Source organism: Perca flavescens, chromosome 4 (genome assembly GCF_004354835.1).
Source record: "Perca flavescens isolate YP-PL-M2 chromosome 4, PFLA_1.0, whole genome shotgun sequence".
NCBI classification, from domain to species: domain Eukaryota; kingdom Metazoa; phylum Chordata; class Actinopteri; order Perciformes; family Percidae; genus Perca; species Perca flavescens.
Genome location: NC_041334.1, coordinates 27,311,143 through 27,331,120, shown reverse-complemented (window position 1 = coordinate 27,331,120; position 19,978 = coordinate 27,311,143). Strand labels below are relative to the sequence as shown.

At 39.2% G+C, this 19,978-nt stretch overlaps 1 protein-coding gene across 2 annotated transcripts; it reads left to right on the top strand.

The window, feature by feature from the left end:
• Window positions 1-148: 148 nt before the first annotated feature.
• Window positions 149-19,903, top strand: LOC114554076 (SPRY domain-containing protein 3). Of its 2 annotated transcripts, none has more exons than XM_028575669.1 (11): window positions 149-244; window positions 1,744-1,873; window positions 2,282-2,357; window positions 6,438-6,562; window positions 8,294-8,426; window positions 8,560-8,748; window positions 13,648-13,797; window positions 16,186-16,243; window positions 16,818-16,937; window positions 17,020-17,141; window positions 17,245-19,903. In XM_028575669.1, the coding sequence occupies exons 2-11, from the start codon at window positions 1,746-1,748 to the stop codon at window positions 17,377-17,379; spliced, it is 1,236 nt and encodes a 411-aa protein (XP_028431470.1). In that variant the 5' UTR covers window positions 149-244; window positions 1,744-1,745; the 3' UTR covers window positions 17,380-19,903. The 2 variants fall into 2 exon arrangements, with proteins under 2 accessions (XP_028431470.1, XP_028431469.1); XM_028575668.1 differs by having other exon boundaries at window positions 1,727-1,873.
• Window positions 19,904-19,978: the final 75 nt, after the last annotated feature.

The following is a 19,978-nucleotide window of genomic DNA, read 5'->3' as shown; positions in this document are numbered from 1 at the left end:
CATGTACAACATCAACTGTAAAACCACAGAAAGAAGCCTTTTGAAAGACTACATTAACACACGGCAGTGCACAGGTTAAGGACTACACACACACACACACACACACACACTGTATTTATCCTCTCATGTGATTGGTTGAGAGGGCGGGACTTCCGACGGCGCAGGTTGGACATAAAGTGACAGACTTCATCTCCTTAAAATTGGAAGAAAAACCGAAGGACGACGCGTTACAAGTTTTAAAACAGTAAGGAACCATCATGAGACAGATAGGCTTTGAGTAGTTTGACTATAACCTGAGATACAGTCATATTTACAGTACATTATTAGCGATAATTTTGTAAAGCTGAAAGCAGCTAGCCGGCCAACCGAGTCCTGCCTGTAGTTTGGGAAATACGATGCGGCATTTAGGGTAGGCTCGTAAAAGGGTAAAGCAGAGAAGTTAACACGATACAAATAATAACATGAGGCGATAGCTCGCATATTTGTTTACTTTATCAAAACACATTACCGGTTAGATCCTTAACTACTTTTTAGTCATATTTACGTTGGTAACTTTGTTTTATCTTCACAAAAAATTAGCCCATCATTTCCAGGAACACACAACATATTCAGTGAACGAAACTATTTTATCCCTACGTCAGTCCGTGTAATACTACGTGGGGCTCCGTACGCTTGTGTAATGATGATCCACCACTGAGCCAGCTAAAATAATAATCCACACTTAAATGCTTTTGTATTAAAATACTGAGTTATGAATTTAAAAAGGACCAACAAATCCTGACTGTGAAAACGTGTTTACCTGATTCCCTCTGGCTTTAATGACATAACCTGACAGGGAAAACATCATAATAGATTAAATACACGGTTGAGGTGATACATTAATTGATTAATTGATGGACAGAAAATAATCTGCGAATATTAATATATTAGCCTAATAACAGATTTATTTTCAGGTTTTAATTTTGTGATGGGAATTTTTCATTCTGTTTTGACTTATGACTAAACGATTGATTGATTGTTTGATTGATTGATTGATTGATTGACTGAGAAAATTATTGGCAGATTGATATGATAAATAATAACAATTATAATTTGTTGCAGTCATAGACCAGTGAGACAAAGGTCCCATGACATGGTGCTTTTTGGATGCTTATACATAGACCTTAGTGGTCCCCTAATATTGTATATGAAGTCTCTTTCCCGAACTCATATTAATGTTAAAAAAACCTCATAAAGTGAAATTTTCATGCAATGGGACCTTTAAGTTCAAATATTGGCATTTATGTTTGCAGTACTTCAGGTAGAGAAAGACCAGAAACACATCACTGAGTCAAGAGTGTCTTTTATACACAGGCATTAACAGAAGTTTAAGTCTATGCTCGAGTCAGGTGAAGTTCACATGGGGTGGAAAACACCCAAGGGAGACACCTGACCAACACAAATAGGGGAGTAATGTAGTGTGTGTGCCTGTTGGCAGTGTACAATCACTGTCCAGGCCTTTGCTTGTCTCTGGAATGTGGGATTAAACGTAAATGGAAAAACAAACTCACCAACTCTTCGCAGTAAGGCTTTAGCCTGAGGATCAAAGCCAGGCCCTTGTAGTTGAATATTTTAGTCTAAAATATCATCAGAAACAAATTACATTGTATTTCAATAAATATATAATGTTAGTTGACCTGCTCTAAAGCAGTAATACATTTTTGTGATTTATTTCCCTGTGTCTTAGATTGTAATGATTTTCAGACATGGACGACATAAACATTCATTATCGCTTTCTGAACTGGAGGAGGCGAATTCGAGAAATTGGTGAAGTGCGAGCGGTGCGATACCGGGAGCGGCTGAAAAGGATGCTTAGAGACGGGGACATACTCAGGTAACAGTGATGAGCAATGCCACCATGACTGTTTGAACTGGAGACACAGATTTGTAATATGGTTAAGTCCATTATTTGTTATGCTAGAGCTCTACCTTTGCTTGCTGCATTAGCATCCCACTTTGCTTGCATTTGTCAGAAGTCATGATTATAGTAATAGTCTATTTTAAAATAATAAAATAATAATCCACACTTAAATGCTTTTGTATTAAAATACTGAGTTATGAATTTAAAAAGGACCAACAAATCCTGACTGTGAAAACGTGTTTACCTGATTCCCTCTGGCTTTAATGACATAACCTGACAGGGAAAACATCATAATAGATTAAATACACTACAGTTGAGGTGATACATTAATTGATTAATTGATTGAATATATTTTCTTTTTCTTTTTGCATCTCTTTGTAGGTATCATGGGAATTCAGATGAAGTTGGCTGTTTTGTGGCAGCCAGGCCATTGTCAAGAAGAAATCGCTATTTTGAAGTAAGAGTTGATCAGTTCAATGTTACAGCCACACACTTGTCATTTAGTTATTTGATTTTACCTGACTGATTTACAATAATTCTTTACACTGTGTCCTCACTAGTCTCACTGTGATGTTCAATGATGAACCCAAACTGAACTCAAACCTGAGCTGGGGAGGGGGTTATGTACTACAGCTTCATTGTTGATTAACTGCTAGTGTAATATCCTTGTGAACACAAATAAGCATCATCAGTCCAGCAGGTTTTCAGCCATTCTCACTAGTTATACTCTGTACTCTGTTGACTGCACAGCTGTCTACTTTTGACAGTACACAACATTTTTGGTATTTATTTATTTAATTCAGGTTTATTTGTCAGGGACAAATGTGCCAGAATTAGCCTGGAGGCTATTTTACATCCACTGTCTTTGTTTATGTTTTAACATAACAAATGAAGATAGAAGTGAATATTCCTGGGAATTAATCAAGAGTGTAAGCTGTACATACTATATGCAAACATATAGTATGTACAGGGTGTTTCTACTGTGAAGTACTGTGTCTGCATTTCCACACTCATTTTACAGGGGTTTTGAGTTTGTAATGCGTTCCCAGTGGAGGTTTTACAGAATTGAATATAATCAAGGATACTAGTATGCATACAAATTAATTGTTTTTTGTGGTATTGATGTCCCACAATACAGTACACCACTGAAATGAAGGAGCTCCTCTGAACTGGAAATAACAGTTTTCAACCACAAGACATTGTACCAGAGTTTTCAGCTCAAATACATTTCAGACAACAACAAAAAATTAAGTATTAGTGTTTGGTAAAAACTTCTGCAGTATATTTGAAACTGTGAGCAGTGATTCACATCTTGTTTCATTCCCTGCGCGTAGAATATGATAAATTACATTCATTTTTTTGTACACTAACTGTCAAAACTGTACTGTGAAGAGTAGTATATAGTGTTAACTTTAAAGCATTAGTATTTATTATGGATTTAGGACACAGCCCTTGTTCTGAGGTGATGACAGGAGACTTGGCAGGCCATTGTGTCTGACTGCTAGTCTTCATCTCGCTGAGCCGCACTGAAAAAAAAAAATCTTGACACCTTCTGGCAACAGCACTTTTATCAGAAACAAAGATCTTTTAGCTTGGAAATAAATGTGTTGAATCACCTGGCAGCTCTTTCTACATTGTGCGCTGGGACAATGGGAGTACAGTGTTGATTACTAAAGCTATTATGCCAAAATCTTTTACACCAAATTCAGAAGCAGCGTCAGCAATTAAGTCTCCGCCCCAGCCCAGAAAATAGCAACAGATCTCTTTTCGAACAACTTTGATGTTGACACACTGTTCATTCAACTTACCAAGTTCAGTTAGGGTCAATACATTGTTTTTTGATCGCATATTTCTTTATTGTAAAACCTTTGTCATTAAGAAGAGACAGCAATGTATTTTTGGATCAGAGGAGAAACCAAGTAGGAAGAGCTTTAGTCTTCCAGTAACTCAGTACATGTACTCACTCAAGTCGCACACATTTCCTGCAATTTATTTGCAGAAAATTCATTATCTGCATGAGTTGTTTGACGTCTGGCTTTGTAACTTTCAATCTTCGTTTCAAAACGTGAACTATGCACTCGATGGCTACTTGCATGATATTGTGCTAAAATGCCAGTCACAAGTCTTAGTTGCTGCCAGGTGGCTAAAATATACAATACTGTGCTGTTGACACCAGCTGAGTCAGATTCTTTATTTGTAAACAACCTCAGCTAACAGTCAGCAAAATCTCTGTCAGACAGTATGAAGGGTCAGTGCTCTCTTACGTACTGTAACACTGCATTTACAACTGCTGCATGCAGATGCAGTATATACAAGTTTCTGTGGTGATTTTGACTTGATGGGTGAACTGACTTAATCTAATACAGGGGCTTGCCTGACAAACTAGTTTCACAAAGCCAAATACAGTAAGTCGCAGCTCATTACAAATCATGTGCTGGTTTGTTTATTTCACGGTTCTTGGTAGTCTAGACACCAAACATCCCAGGACAGTGACTGTTTCTCACAATAAACCATGTTCAAACTTGCCTAGCACACACATCCTGCCCCGGTCTGACGTGTAGTGAAACCTTAACTAACCCTCTCAACCTTTTAAACTTGCGTATGCTTCATCCCTGTGACTCACTTTGTGGGAGTCATGTAGGAGGAGGGAGGAAGCGATTTGCGTAAATGGACAAGTAGGCTAATAAATGATAGTGAAGTGGATGCTGATTGTTGATCTGATGGTAGATTTCAGGGTTCATCTGCATTTCTTACACTGACACAGAAAAAAAGGGGCTTATCCTCACTCAATAGGCCATTGTTGAGGTCATGGGAAATAACTTAAAAGTTTCCTCTGCTCCTCGCCCTGCATTTGCCAGCAGTGCTCCGATAGCAGTGATTCCATGTACAGCTCCCTAGGGATGATGTCATATGGTCAGTATTCAGTTATGATAACAATGGTAAAGGCCAGCTCTTTACTTCAGGGTTTTCACTTTGAAACAACATGCAGTTTTTAACAAAGATATGCTATATGGTTTGGAAAACTTCAATGAAGTGAAAAGAGAAGCAGTGCCAACCCAAAAGCAAAATGTGATGGCACGTAAAAAACCCTGAAGGAGAAGAAACCGAAAGCTTTTATGGCAAATAGGCCTGCAGCACTCAAATGGGCATTTTGATGTCACCATGTTTGATTTTCCTACCATAAAATCTGTAACGCTACGAGGTGGACTATCCACTTGAAATGTCTCAACAACTACTGGATGGATTGCCATGACATTTTATAGAGACATTCATGGCCTGCAGAGAATAAGAGTCCCTCTGTCTTTGGTGATCCCCTACACCGGTAGCAGCACCAGCATAACATTTTTTCCAATACTTTAGTTTATAGCTAAATACCTGCAAAACAAATGCTATTCCCATAAGCCTCAGCTGTACTTTGTGCTTAATGCTAATTAGCATGCTAACATGCAAAACTAAGATGGCGAACAAACATTATACCTGCTAATCAACAGCGTGGTAGCGTTGTCATTGTGAGCACGTTGCCATGCTATTAGGGGTATCCCCGACTAAGAATTTACATAGTCGAATCAGAATTGTCAATACTTGGCTATCGTCGACTAGCCGTATGTCCTTTTTTTCAACCGTCCTTTGTTCCACCAAAACAAGTTTCTTCCCGAAGCTATTTTTCACTTTGTAATTTTCACATTTTTATTTACGTCATTGTATGTTGATATTTATATCATTCTAATTAACTTGATGGGAGAAAATGGGTAGTTCTATGTAAAATCAGACATTGAGCACCCCCATATAGCCAAAATGGCATGATCCTCGTTTCATACCGCCTCTGCGAAGATTTGACTGTGAGATTGGCAGTCGAATCAGGCTGCTTTGATCAAAGCATCGAATATTCGACTATTCGGGGTCACCCCTAAATGCTAGCATTAGCATTTAGCTTAAAACATAGGTTCAGCTTAGCAGAGCAGGTAGCATGGCTGTGTCTGTTGATTGAAATATAAATTAGCTGTATGAACAGGATTACGTTGCTTGCTTAAAAGCTGTTTATTTATCAACATAACATACTAGTACCGTGCGTGTTATTTGATATATCTGTATGACAAAATCCACCAAATGAAAAGTTCTGATTAAAAGAAAAAGACAGCTATGTACTTCACCCTTACCTTATCTTCCTCTGCCTTATCTTTCTCTGCTTATGCACAATATATACGCCTCCCACACATGGTATGTAATGAGTAGATGACTCATTGCTCTGGTTGTTAAAACGGCTTTTTGTGAATTCAAGTTTGACATCCTAAGATGTGTCAGAGCAAGAATGAAATGAATCATATTATTTAGAAGAAACTGCGTTTTTATGCTCACAATTTTGAAAATGTGTTTGTTTGCAGATAAAAAATAAGGGAAAATTTGATTATATTACTGTTTGAAGACTTTCCAAAGATAATCCGTTTCTGGTTTTGGAGTCTCTATAAAGCTGCATTTTAACTGCAGTGATACTTCCTCTCTTGTTTCTGGGTGATAATTGAACCTGTGGTGTTTGCAGGTGACCATTATCGATACAGGAGTGAGGGGAATGATTGCCGTTGGTTTGGTACCTCAGCTCTACAAGCTGGACCATCAGCCCGGCTGGCTCCCACACTCTGTGGCTTTTCATGCTGATGATGGCAAGTATGTGACAATGACGATTTTCTTTACATACATTATACACTCTTAATGATACATGGAGATGGAGCAGAATAATGTACTTCTGACCCAACGTAATGTTATACTGTACATACACAAGCTCACAGAACATGTTCTTAAAGGTTAGGTTCACAATTGTTTTCCTGTCTGTCTTATAACTGTCTTAACAATAGCCAGGTGCCCATATGAATGTTGAAACAGGTTTTGCTGGCTGTAATCATTCCTCCTGTCCATACTGGCCATTTAGAGATTATATTACTTATACCTCTTTCACACCACCTACCAGGCTTGGGCTGTCTGATCAGCGTTCAGCCCTCCTTTTGGAAATTCATACCAAGCCAGTCTACATGGGTATCCCTGGTCATGACAATTCAGAGATCACCTGGGTCAACCCGGGAGCAATGCATAACAATTACCTTAAGTGCTAGAAATGGGCGGGGCTTTCATGTCATATTCAATGAACAGCTAATAGTGTGTTCCATTTGTACTCTGAACTCAGATTTTCCGAGGTCAAAGCACGCCCCCTGACCTCGGATTTCCGAGCTCGGAACTCGAGCAACCACCGGGTACCCCGAGCTAAAAATCCAACCTGGCTGCTCCGTGCATCAACAGTTGTGAAAGCTGTAGTAACAAACAGTTATAAGCACTTCTGTGTTATTTGTGTCTCACTAAATCAGTCGTACACACAGTGCTGTCCATCTTCTGTCTGTGGACATATTGTTACGCTGTTTGCATGCACAAAAAACAGCGTAATGTGTTGTTGCTAACAATGGCTAACCTGGCTAGAGTTAATGAAAACAGTGAAAATCCGACTTGTAAATGGAACGCATTCAACTCGGGGGTGACGTCATTCCCAGCTTCGGCTTCCGAGTTCCGCACGAGTTCCGCACTATAACATCATATACTCCAGTCCATCTGTATACCAGCAGAACTAATGTTTTAAAAAGCACAAATAAATGACCATCAAACACTTCTCAGATGTACAGTGATTTCTCCTCCTCTGCATATTTATTGCAGCAGCTGGACAAGGAAGTAGGTTACTCTTGTATCGACTATTTTACGACGAGGGGAGAACATTTCTCTTTGTTTGATTTCATTAAAAGTAAAGTTGGGCTTTGCTGTTGGCTTCACAGCTCATTTTTTTTTAAAAGTCAGAGAAAAACAGCGAGAAATTCGCGCTACCCAGCAGCCGCTCTGAACTGTAGTCTGCAGACGTCTCGAGTGAGAGAGAGGGAGTAAGAGTGGCGGTGCCAAGAGGATTAAACAAAATGATTTCATACGTTTTAACGCTGGGTTTTTACAGGCAGTTTCGCCTGGAAAACTTGCAAAAGGCAGACTAGTGAACATCCGGGCACCCACTGCCAGCGGACTGCTCAGAAATGAATTGAACTGTTGTTGACGCTGCCTGTGAACATCCTAGATTTATATTCTATCTAGTCTATTGTGAAAACCCAGCGTAAAGCACAGTGAGACAAAATGTATGTTGTTGTTTTTTAAAGTGTGCGGTGAACATAGGCGGCACCCTGTGACGACTGCCCCACTGTCATTTCCAACCAGTCACATAATTTGTCCTGCCCCGGCTGTTAGCGACCCAGGTCAGGAATTGCAGTAGTCTAGCCAGGATGATACAAAAGTGTGAATGATCATCTCTAGCTGATATTTGTAATACAACAGACCTGAGTAGCCATTCAACCTCCCCAACTTGTCTTTCCACAGGCTGTATAATGGCAACACTTTCGGACAGCAGTTTGGCCCAAAATGCTGCAGAGGTGACAGAATCGGCTGCGGAGTATCTCTGGACTCTGATGATAGACAGCTAACTGTGTTTTTTACCAAAAATGGCAAAGAGGTAAGTGCTTTGTTACCATCATATTACTTCACCTTAGACAGAATTTATTCACCGCTATAATTGTATTTGTGAATGTATACAGAGTTCCCAGCTACCTTTCCCTAAACAATACGGTATCTGAATGTGTGCCAAGGTCGGCAGTGTGGAAATCCCAGCATCTCCTGATGCTCTCTACCCGGCCGTGGGAATGCACTCTTTGGGGGAAGAAGTGCAGCTGGACCTGAACGCTGAATGTGGGATGGAGGAAGATGATGGACAGATGATTGTGGATAGTCATGAAGAGGACTGGGGCCGTCTCCATGACGTCAAAGTGACCGGCATGGTAAGTCCTGTTGCTGAGAGATAGACAAAAGGAAAAATGTATTCAAAAATGGACATTCTTTTTTTTCAAGATCTTTTGTATTCAGGTCTGCCAGTCAGGGACATTAAATATACAGTAAACTAAAAATGTGACCGGTTGTTTCCCTTGAAAGGTAAATACTGTGTAATGATTGGTTGGGAGGATGAAGCAGAACGAGAATCTTCGTACACCAGATTATTGGTCTGGAATACATCAGAAAGCTTTAATTAAGGATGGCTGCTAACCGATGTTTGAATCTTGACTCCTCAACCACATTTTAAAGTTGACATTAGCTAGTTTTTCTTACCTAGGTAGTGCGCATGTGCGACTCCCAACAAAGATGGAACAGAAGTGAGAGTGTGAGCCTCACTCGGTAGCTGAAACAGAGAACTCAACACACAGGGTGAAAAGAAGAACTGCAGCAATGTGCAGTACAACAAAAATATGCTGTTTTTTGAAAAATTAAACCATGTAAACCTATTCTGGTGCAACCTCTAAATACAATTATGAACCTGAAAATGAGCATAATATGAGCACTTTAAAAAAAAAAAAGTTGTATAAAGCATTTTGAGGCTCCAGAGAGAGCTGTGTGACGTCTGATAAATTTGAAAATCTGGAAGTGAGGAGTTAGAAAGAAGCAAATTTACCAGATCTCTGTAGTTCGCTACTCATCTCTGCTTGAGGCTACATTAGCTGCATAACACACCCAAATCGCCAACCTGACTGTCAGCAGTTAGAGTTGCAGTGTGGCTAATGTAGGTGCCAGGTTTTGACAAAGAAGAACAATGTGTAGAAAAGAACTGTTCTGATTCTGCTTCATCGATTTAGATTTTTTTTTAAATATCACCATGGTTGTGAGACAATATTAAATCGGTGGAGTACTTTTAACAAAGAGTTTGTGGAGAACTTGAACCAGTGCAGTGTATACTCTGGCCAACATGTCCAAGTCCGGACACGCACAGACACCTATTAAGTCTGCCTCTGTCTTCTCCGATCGTTTTATTCAAAATTGTTGGAAGTGAATAACTGCAACGGGAATTGATCAAAAAGTTAAATATGAAATCTGTCCACAAACACAGTATCAGTAAGCCTATATGGAACTGGTGGATCCGGGTCAAATCTAAATCAGGGTGCAAATGTTTAGATTGCAAGTCTTAACCAAATCTCATAAATATACAACTATAGACATAAATATTTGCTTTTTCCTAAATGCCTGATAAGAAGAGACCAATATTTCTCTAAAGTACTGCTTGACCTCTCACTCCACCCCTCCTTGTGACGGTAGGACTGCAGTGTTTGTGTCTGACTCAGGCGTTGATGCAAAACCTCAATAGAAAGGGGATGGGAAGGGATTGCAGCTGAATAGCCCTTAGGCAGTACCTGTATGCCACCCACACATTTAATTATCCTTAATTTCTACAAATTTGGCCCTGTCCTGTATGAACGCAGGGCTCACAAACCGCTGTCTGATCTCCCTGCATCATCAATCACACGCTCCAAAAAATAAAACATGTTATTAACAAAGCAAGAGTGGTGCTTTTCTGTGGAATTTCAAGGCTCAATATTTTTTATGTGATATTTAAGTTTTTAAATTACAGGATTTGCACTTTAGCTACGCTTCCATCAAACACTTTCGGTATAGTACCTTTAGAGCCGTACGTAACCCGAATGGACATGTACTAAACACTGGATCTGCTTTGATTCTGTTCCACCATAGACCCTACTCTTAAATGTAGGCAGGGTTGTTACTAGATGGACAGCCATGCGCTGAGAAACAAGCTGAAAAACTTTGTTATTGTGACGAAATAAACGGGATGTAACAGAGCGGTTCTATTGGTACCATCCACAACTTTTGACAGTGTAAGCGAATAAATAACCGAACTGAACTGAACCGGACTGCTTTGTAGAAACATGCTTTATTAGGCATTGTGGTTTCTGGGTTTCTTCATCTATTTGCAATTGCACCAGAGCAACTGTTTACCTCTTGAGGTTGTGCTTATATACTGCCAGAAAGGGAAGAGGAGGAGGAGTATGAGAAAACACAAGTTCTCTGAAAATGAATCAGCCTGTAAATTCTGATGGATGAGACTTGGAATATATCTTATTTATTTAAAGTAGGTGTATGATTTAAGATTCAAGCAAATAAACTAGCGTCACATTATTATTATTATTATTATTATTATTAATATTATTATTATTATTATTATTATTATTAGTGCTGAAATGACAGTGGTTGGATTTAATGAGATCACACACGTTTTCAATACTATTGGTTTATTTTTAAAATTTCACACAACCTGCTGTTTGTTGATGAAAGAAGAGTGAATTTAACGTTGCTAATTGGCAACCATGTTGGCAACGAGATGTTGGGCCTAGACACTCACAGAGTTCATCTACTGCTTTGATGACATTTGGGAAGTTCACTCTGGAAATGGACTCTGCTTTGTTGGTGTCAATGTCCTCTGCTGCATGCAGTAAACAGTTCTCTCTGTTGTGTTGCTCTAGCTTTGCTTTTAGTACCCAAACAGTTCGCAGGGATGACAAATCCAAACCCTGCCCCATTTTTCCAGAAGAAAGGATTGCATGACGTTATGACCTAGTTTTTCACCTCATCATCCAACGTCCCTAATAGGATAATGTGTGAATAAAACATGCTCTTTCATCTTATTCAACTCCCATCTCTATCCAACTTGAGAGGGAGGCAGCAGCCATGTCAGACATGATATGACTAGCAGTGAAATGCAGTGTACAGTCTGGGATGAACCCAGGAGTTTTTGGGGTTGTTATAATAATTTGAGTAAACTTTCTTTCTTTCTTTCTTTTATTTCAAACAAAAAATAACAACAATAAAATCAAATATAAAAAGACAATAAGTGTGTAGCAACACACCAAAAGGATCTATAAAGTGTTACAAACAATATGTTCAATCTGTCCAAAAAAGAGCGGGACAAAGCCGATGCATGCATTGTTCCCACCCCTCATTCAACTTTAAATAGTTCCTGTATATATTATACATTTTGTATATGTATATATCATACATTTTATATTATATATTCATAGCTGAGATAGCAAGATAACAAATATGCATTTATATATATATATATATATATATATATATATATATATATATATATAATTTTAAACACCTACCAAACATTTTTTACATTTTGCACCAAACAACCCATTACCCCAATCACCCACTCCAGTACAAATATAATACATATATAATTATTTAAACTGTATAATGTTTGTACAATGTTTTAGCACCTGCTCCGGAATGGTTTCCACAAACTCACCCCAGAGATCGTGATGCACAAACTTTTTAAAGTTGTTCTTATTTTGAGCTTTTTAAAGTTCAGTTCTTCTCTCAGATTATACCCACCCTGCCTTTCCATAAACATTTTTTCTAAATTTCCCAGAGGTAAATTATTTCTTGCTTTAAGCTATTTTTAACATGCCTAATCATACATTAGGTTTAACAGCCTGCTTGACTAAAGCTAGATAGTGTTTCCATTTATTTATCTAAATAATAATAAGACTCAAATGACTGCGAGGTTTAAATCTAAAAGCATGTTTATTTAATGAGTTTGCATGGAATAGCAAATACAGAAAGTAATTCTTGTCACACGGTTTGAGCGGTTTCAGAAAAAACACAAGTGCTGCATAACGCGTTTTAGAGGCCAGTGGCACAGAAACTACTTTTTGAAGTAGGGCAGGACTTCGGCTCTCTATATGAGACAGATATACTACTTAAAGGGATCTGTAACCTTTTGTGAACAGCAGCTACTGTGGCCAAAAGTGACAAACATGAGAGGATGCTATATGCTAAAACATAATGTAACCGTAACACAACCGTAAGTAAAGAAGGGTCATGAAGTCACCTGACGCGGTATTGTTTGTTATATACTCCTATCTACTTTAGTTAGCTAACATAAGCTAACCTAGATAGACATAGATATTGCTGTATAGCCAAAACCCCTGAGTGTATTGAATTGAGCAAGGGTGTGTTTTATTAGTTATGAATTCAACTTTTCATTTCTTTGACTAAAATATGTATTATAGACATATTATCATTTTACAAAGTTGTTGTAGCTAAGGCGTAGTGTATGCAGTAACAACAGCTTTTAGCCAAAAAAGTGTCTGCATCCACACATCCAGCAGTACATGAAGCAACATTGGCATTTATTTTGCAGTCATGTTTTTGGCCACCCTGAGAGATTGAACTCTCTGGAAATGGATGATGGAGATGTTCACATATGACGACTACGATGATTTCAGATTATAGGCAGCTTTATTCAATATTGAACAAAGGAGATAACCCTGTGTACACACACAAGCTGCATGTACCCAAAGTGTCCCGATCTTAGGATTGAACATACATTTTATACTTTCTGGGGCCGCCCATCAGGAAACCCTTATTCATGATCTCATCCTAATACTGACAGGTCCCCCTACTCTAATAGACTCAAACATCCTGTAGCCCCTTCTAAAGGCCATTTGTTACTCAATCAGTTAGTCAATTAGTTACTCTAATTTGTTATTAACTTAAACATCTGAACCAGATGCCACCATCGCACGCACGGGGCCTCTTAGCCTCACTGTGATCTTCTTCCTCCATCATAAAAACACATTATAGAACATATGAAATATGAAAATACATTTGAGTACATGCAGGCTTGATTATTTCACCTATCACACCCCATGAATGTAAATCCAATATTCCTTCTCCTTTTAGTGTTGTTGTTGAACTCATGAGAGAAATATGTGTCTCTTTACGTGATACATGCTCCAATATATTTATCAATTAGCTACTTGCTAACTTTGTCTGTCTGCTGTTTGGTGCTGGGCAGGTAACTGTATGTGTCTGTGTTATTTCCACAGCTGCTGGAGTACATGGGCAAAGGGAAGAGCATCGTGGACGTGGGCTTGGCTCAGGCCCGTCGGCCTCTCAACACACGCTTCCACTACTATGAACTGGAGATCACAGATGCTGGAGAGAAGTGTTACATTGCCCTGGGGCTGGCACGCAGGGTAAGAGCCTCCTCATCGACACACCGTGTTACTAACTGCACACTCTGTGGTTATCTGTTGGTACCACACACTACACACACTACACACACACACACACACACACACACACACACACACACACACCTCGTCATCGCTCTCCATCATATGCACCACTGCTCTCACTGTTTCCAGTCTGAGTGATGGAAAGAGGAAAAGCTAACAACAGAATAAATATTGTCTCATTTTACCCTCACATCTGGTTTTCCATAGAAAGCAGGTTGATCGGTTTACATGCTAATCTACCATGTCAACTAGAACACTGCAGTCGAGCATATGAAAGGTTAGGCATGGGATTAGTTGAGAGTATCTGATGTTTTGTCTTAGATTCTTTCAGTTCCTGCTTTATTTTACTTCCTCTTTTCACACAGTCAGTCACTGTACACAAGATGGGATGAATAGAAAAGAATTAAAGGTATGCCGAAGATCCTCAGGCTAAACAATTAAAGGTTGATGTCCTAATTAATTAGTTGGTATTAAATCACAAATTATGACATCGAGAGATGATCCATATTTTGGAAATAAGTCGGGTCTGAGAGAAGACTTGTTGAATGTTTACACATCAGAATTGCAACCGGCTGCTTTTGGCCTCACATGAAAATCTAATGAATTCGTGTGCACATCCTGTTTGAATTAAAACAGCAGAATGGTGGCAGGGGGATGCAGCCATCATCGTGGCATTTAAACAGCAGATATGAAATGATTGTGCTGCCCTCGCTGGGATTCTCAGTTATTGGATGCTAATTGATTGAGCTTCAGTCTTGCTAATCACACTGCTGTTTTGCCAGCTGTGATGGTGCTCTCAGCCTGGGAGGTGGTGGATCACTGTTGGTGCACTCATCCTTGACATTAAGCTCCCCCTGACTCCTCCGCCGGTAGTTACTGTGTGAGGTGTGGGCACGTTGTGCCCTCAGGTCATACTGTGTGGAGAATAGAGCTCTGTCATTTCGCTGATTGTTTTCCAGGAATTGTTTTTCTCAACGTGCCTGCGGTTTTGGTGTAGCATTATAAATACATCAAACGGTCATTCCTGAGGTTTTGTTCCATCCTCCGTCATCTCCTGCAAGACGCACCAGTCTACTGATGGGAAGCATTTACCTCTCGCTACAGATGTCTAAACAAAGGTGTCTCGCTCAGTCTCTGGGTAATACATGCTTAACCGTTACTAGTCGCTCAGAGGCTGCTTGTATTGGATGAAGAAGCAATTGTTTATGGTGCATTCCTTTCCCTTTTGTCGCTTCGGGGTAAAGTCCTATCGTCTCTGTTTTCTACGCACCTTATCTCTTTAGTTCTGTGGTTTTCCTTCAGTCTTATCTACTTTTCTCACCTGTTGCTGTACCCATAATCACATCAGTGCTCTGTTTACAGGGGCTTATATGGTTACTTAGACTTTACACTTCCCATTCTGTTTTTATTAAAGTAAAATCCAACTCAAAGTCACGTAGTCTACAGGTGAATCAGCTGATCAGTGTCGCATTGCTTGGTTAAAGATTATGTTGGTTTGTTGTTTGTCCCACAAACCATCTTTGTAGAAACAACACTTTAGGGTGCCCAACGCTACATAGAAAATGCACGTAGTTCTATTTGAAGAAGCAAATACTTATAAATCAGGAGAAGATTATGTTGTGGGTTTTACATGTCACATGAAATTATATATATTCACTTGCTGGCAAATTAGGAATAAACAAGTACAGTGAGCAGACTTTTTAACTACTGCTCCAAATCATCCAGAGACCCTGCTAACATTTGGTATGGAGTTTGCACTATAAACACAGACACAGTTGTGTTTTTAAAGATTCCTGGCCTCTGAAAAAATTCCAGTTACAAATCACTTTTATTACTCTCAATTAACTGTATTATTTTAGTGATCATAGATGATGTAATTTTGTATGCAGATCATCAAGTCTGTATGGTGTGGAAGCCCAAATTTAATTAGGCTAAACACGCAATAAATACGTCTGCTAGTCTTTGTTGAGATATCCCAATTAAAACATAAATTAGATTGATCCTATATACAGGTGTGTGAGACAACAACACCTGGTTTGGTGTTATCTCAGAGCTTTCATGTTGTTTCTGCAGCTATCTGAGATCATCCATCAGCTTGGATTCCTAAATGTCAGTCTAAACACTGACATTTCTGGATGCCAAAGGCTACACACAATGGCAACATTTTTGCTTTTGTGGTACATTTTTAGTCAGTCTGCCCCATTCAAGACAGAAAACGAGAGGGAGAGAAGAAGAGAAATTTCCCCAGAATGTCCATCAATACATAAAAAATGAAAAAGAAATGGATGGAGACATTGTTCAGATTAGCTGATGTGCTAAAAAGTCACTTTTGCTTTTGTCTCACAGGACTACCCCAAAAACAGACATCCGGGTTGGAGCAGAGGGTCTATAGCCTATCATGCAGGTGAGTGTTGGCTGATTGTGATGGTGCATGATGATCTGTCGATGTGTACACAGTGGTAGTGTACAGCAATCAAATTGGTAATGGCACCAAATTGTCACTCGTGTTTTTTGGCAACGGCAGAAAGTACAGATGTGTTAGTATTATTTTTGGTAGCCTTGTCGGTAATAATTAAATATTTAAAAGGTTCTTTATGATTTCCATGTAGCTTTCTTTGGCTTCCACCAGCCAGAACAGTGCATTGCTGAAACTAGTTCCCAATAAACTTACGAGCATTATTGTTCCAACTTAATAGTTGATGCATGTTCTTCCCTGTGTCTACGTGGGTTTCCTCTGGTTGCTCTGGTTTCCTCCCACAGTCCAAATCATGCAACCCTAAATTACCTGTTGGAGTGAGTGGCAATTAGTTTGTGTGCATGTACAATATGTGTGTTGGCTAAGAAGGACCAGTCGGTTGCTCAACCAAACAAAAATATGTGTGTACATGTTAGCAATGGCAGATGTTGTCTTGATTGTATCAAACTCTCTCATGCATGTGACATGAAGCACTAATAAGCGTCCCTGTTGTTCTTTGTAGATGATGGAAAGTTGTTCCAGGGCAGTGGGGTCGGGGACGCGTTTGGACCGCGCTGCTTTGAAGGAGACATTATGGGCTGCGGGATCATGTTTCCACGTGACTACAGCCTCGACGGTGGAGGTGAACATGTTTATATTGTCTCCAGAGCACTGTGCATCATCGTGTGTAATCTCTGATCACCTCTCTTTCTATTCCTGTTCAGATGACGTTGACGACTGGGACCTCGATGTGATTCCCAAACCCAGTGAGGTTCAGAATGAATTGTATGCGAGCAATGAAGATGAGGAGGATGAGGGAGAAGATTTGGAGGGGAGGAAGGTCACGGTGAGATGCTGTCAAAATCTGGGAATATTAAAACCGTGGACTCTTAAACCTTCGGTGCAAAATATTCACATTATCTCCTTGCTTCCCCCTTGTGTTCGAACAGGTGTTCTTTACAAGAAATGCAAAGGTGGTGGGCCGGAGGGAAGTGGCCTTACCTGTAGGAGGCTTGTATCCCACGATTGGCATGATGAGCACTGGGGAGAAGGTCAGAGTGGACCTGCACCCCCTCAGTGGCTGAGCAGAGTAGTAGAAAACTGAGTGGAGAGATCCAAGCATGGACGAATGATTGAGCTCTGGTACATTTTTGGAGACCATTTAATAAATAATACCTCCACATCAGCAGGCTCCAAGATGTTACTGGAAAAGTCACTCCACTGTAGAAGGTGACTGTGGCTTCCTCATGCTGTAAGAATGATCGAAATAATGTATGTTAATATTACATGCGTGCCTCAAAGAAGTGCTTTAGAATTACCATTAACCATAGGTTTGTATAGGTGAAACACAATTTTAGACAATCGCAGTAAAGTTCAACATACAGTTCCAAAAAAAAGGATCTCACCAGAATAAAGAATGTAAAAATCAAATCAGAGCAGACTCCAGCAAACAAGTGCACCCTCTAATCAGCAATAGTATATATGTCAGCAGATATGTAGCGCCACTCTCACAGGCTGCAGTGCAGCCACACTGTGCTCATTACCAGAGGTCTGCTGTACTTCTTCAATCAACGGTGTGTTACTGACACTCAGTGGTGAGAGTGATAGTCTGGAAAATAATGCTCAGAAAGTCTCCAAAAAAAGAGTAGTGCACTGCATAAACAGTTACTCTGTGAAGCAAAGTCAGTAAAATTAGCTGCTTTATGAGCGTGTTTCTGTAAGTATGAGTGCTTGTTCTGACAGGGAGTCGTTACGGCATGTTTTGTGCAATGCATTTGGAATTATGGGATGATTAAATGTGAGAGCAATTTGTTGAATCCAAACCATTTAATTGTTACCTTGGATTAAGCAGTTTTAAAAGCAAAATGCCAAATTAATGTTTGGGTTTTCATATCATGTCTAGCTGTTTTTTAATCAGGTATGATTTTAACCTAATTGTAGACAATGTACTGTCATTAAACTTGCAGGTCATAATCATTCCAAAGTCTTTGGAAGAAACATTTGTGTCTAAAAGATGCATCACTTAAACCCAAATCATGCCAAAAGAAGCACCCCTAACAGACTTTAAATGTGTTTTTTCCACTATAGAGATATTTGGTGTCCAACTGTCTGAGCATTTATCTCACAGTTTGCCTTACACACACAAACAAACCAAGAAAATGACTGATCTCTATACTGTATATTTAAGTTACCGAAAGTAATGCCAAACTCATTGGAGCCTTTTTGAAACAATTGAACTTTGCAGAAGAAAATACACATTTGAAGCCATGATACGGAATTTTATTTTTTGTAGATCATAAGGTATTTTGGATGAAATGTCTCAAAATGGAAACTCTCTTACTCAACTCTCTTGAGTATTAAACACTGGCAGGACTAAGCATGGTATAGTAGTAAATGTCCTACTAGTTAAATATTTCAATATCTAACAAAAGATCTGAATGTTGAAAATGAAGCCATACTGTAATATCTGCTGCTCTCAGGTACAGTATATTTGAAAATCCAAATGAAATACCTTGTCTTTTCTATGGTTATTTTGGGGAATTTGTGGTAAATTGAAGTCAACCATCAATGCCACAACCCTGCAAAGCATTTTTATGCTAGTTTTTTTTTGGGGGTCATAAACTTAGTTGTTGTTTTCCCAATGAATTTATCTTTTTGACAATGAAGACTTTTACCCCCCACACGTCTACCCTTTACAAAAGTTGTACAGACAAAGTAGCTGCTTCCGGTATCAATTCACATGTATAACAAGTTGTTAATTGTTCATAGAAATAAAACAATATGCTGTTAATTGTAACTGCTACTTTTAGAGTATTTACTTGCTGTGTGTTATTGTTTTCATTTTTCTTTTTTTATTCTGGCATGGACAAATATAAGAACTTCTTCCAGCTTCACAACCGGACTGCTTTTCAACATGTGACCTAACGAGTGAAGTGCCTGGATGTCATTGATCCATGTAGGTGTTGGAAATGTTCCACCTGGATGTTGGTTCAGTTTGTGGAACCACTTTCGCACAAAACAAACAAAACAAAACCTTTTTCTACATCTCATCCTTAAGGTGCCACATAGCTGAACTCTGCATGTCACTGAAAAGACCTGAAACACCTTAATAGATCCATGTCGGACTCCAAATCTTGCTGCGATATACATTTGAATAAGGATTCCTTGCGTCCATGAAGTGTCCCTCTGGTCAGCAAAAAATGTAGACGCATGGTGTTCGTGTGATGCTTTAACTGCTGCTAATTGTGTGCCGAGGAAAATACTGTGCACATCTTCATATCAGCCTGTACTGTAGACAGGGTGTACTTTTTTTTTCTTCACTTTTCACTGTCATTGTCCAGTTTTGTGTTAATGTTCATCTTAGTTCACAGGAGCTTATAGTGGTCTTCTGCTGCTGTCGGCCGTCTGCCACACACTTTTAATATTTAGTCCTACTTAATCTTTTGTGTAATTAATCAAGAATGACATTTAACATCAGTTTCTCTCGATCCAGCCCTTGTTTACATCCTGTCATGTATGTTTTTATTTAATCTGGACTCTTTTTACTTAAAGCAATCAGGTAAACATGCCAAAAAATTATTTCGACGAATAAAGAATATTTACATCGTGCTTTCGGCCTTTTCTGTTGCATCAAATTTAGTATGAATAAAATGTATTTCTTTCTACTGACTTTAAATGCTAATG

Coding starts and splice junctions, on each gene's coding strand:
- LOC114554076 (XM_028575669.1), top strand. CDS start 1,746: ATGGACGACATAAACATTCATTATCGCTTTCTGAACTGGAGGAGGCGA. Junction 2,358..6,437: donor GAAGAAATCGCTATTTTGAA/GTAAGAGTTGAT, acceptor TGGTGTTTGCAG/GTGACCATTATCGATACAGG. Junction 16,244..16,817: donor GTCTATAGCCTATCATGCAG/GTGAGTGTTGGC, acceptor TGTTCTTTGTAG/ATGATGGAAAGTTGTTCCAG.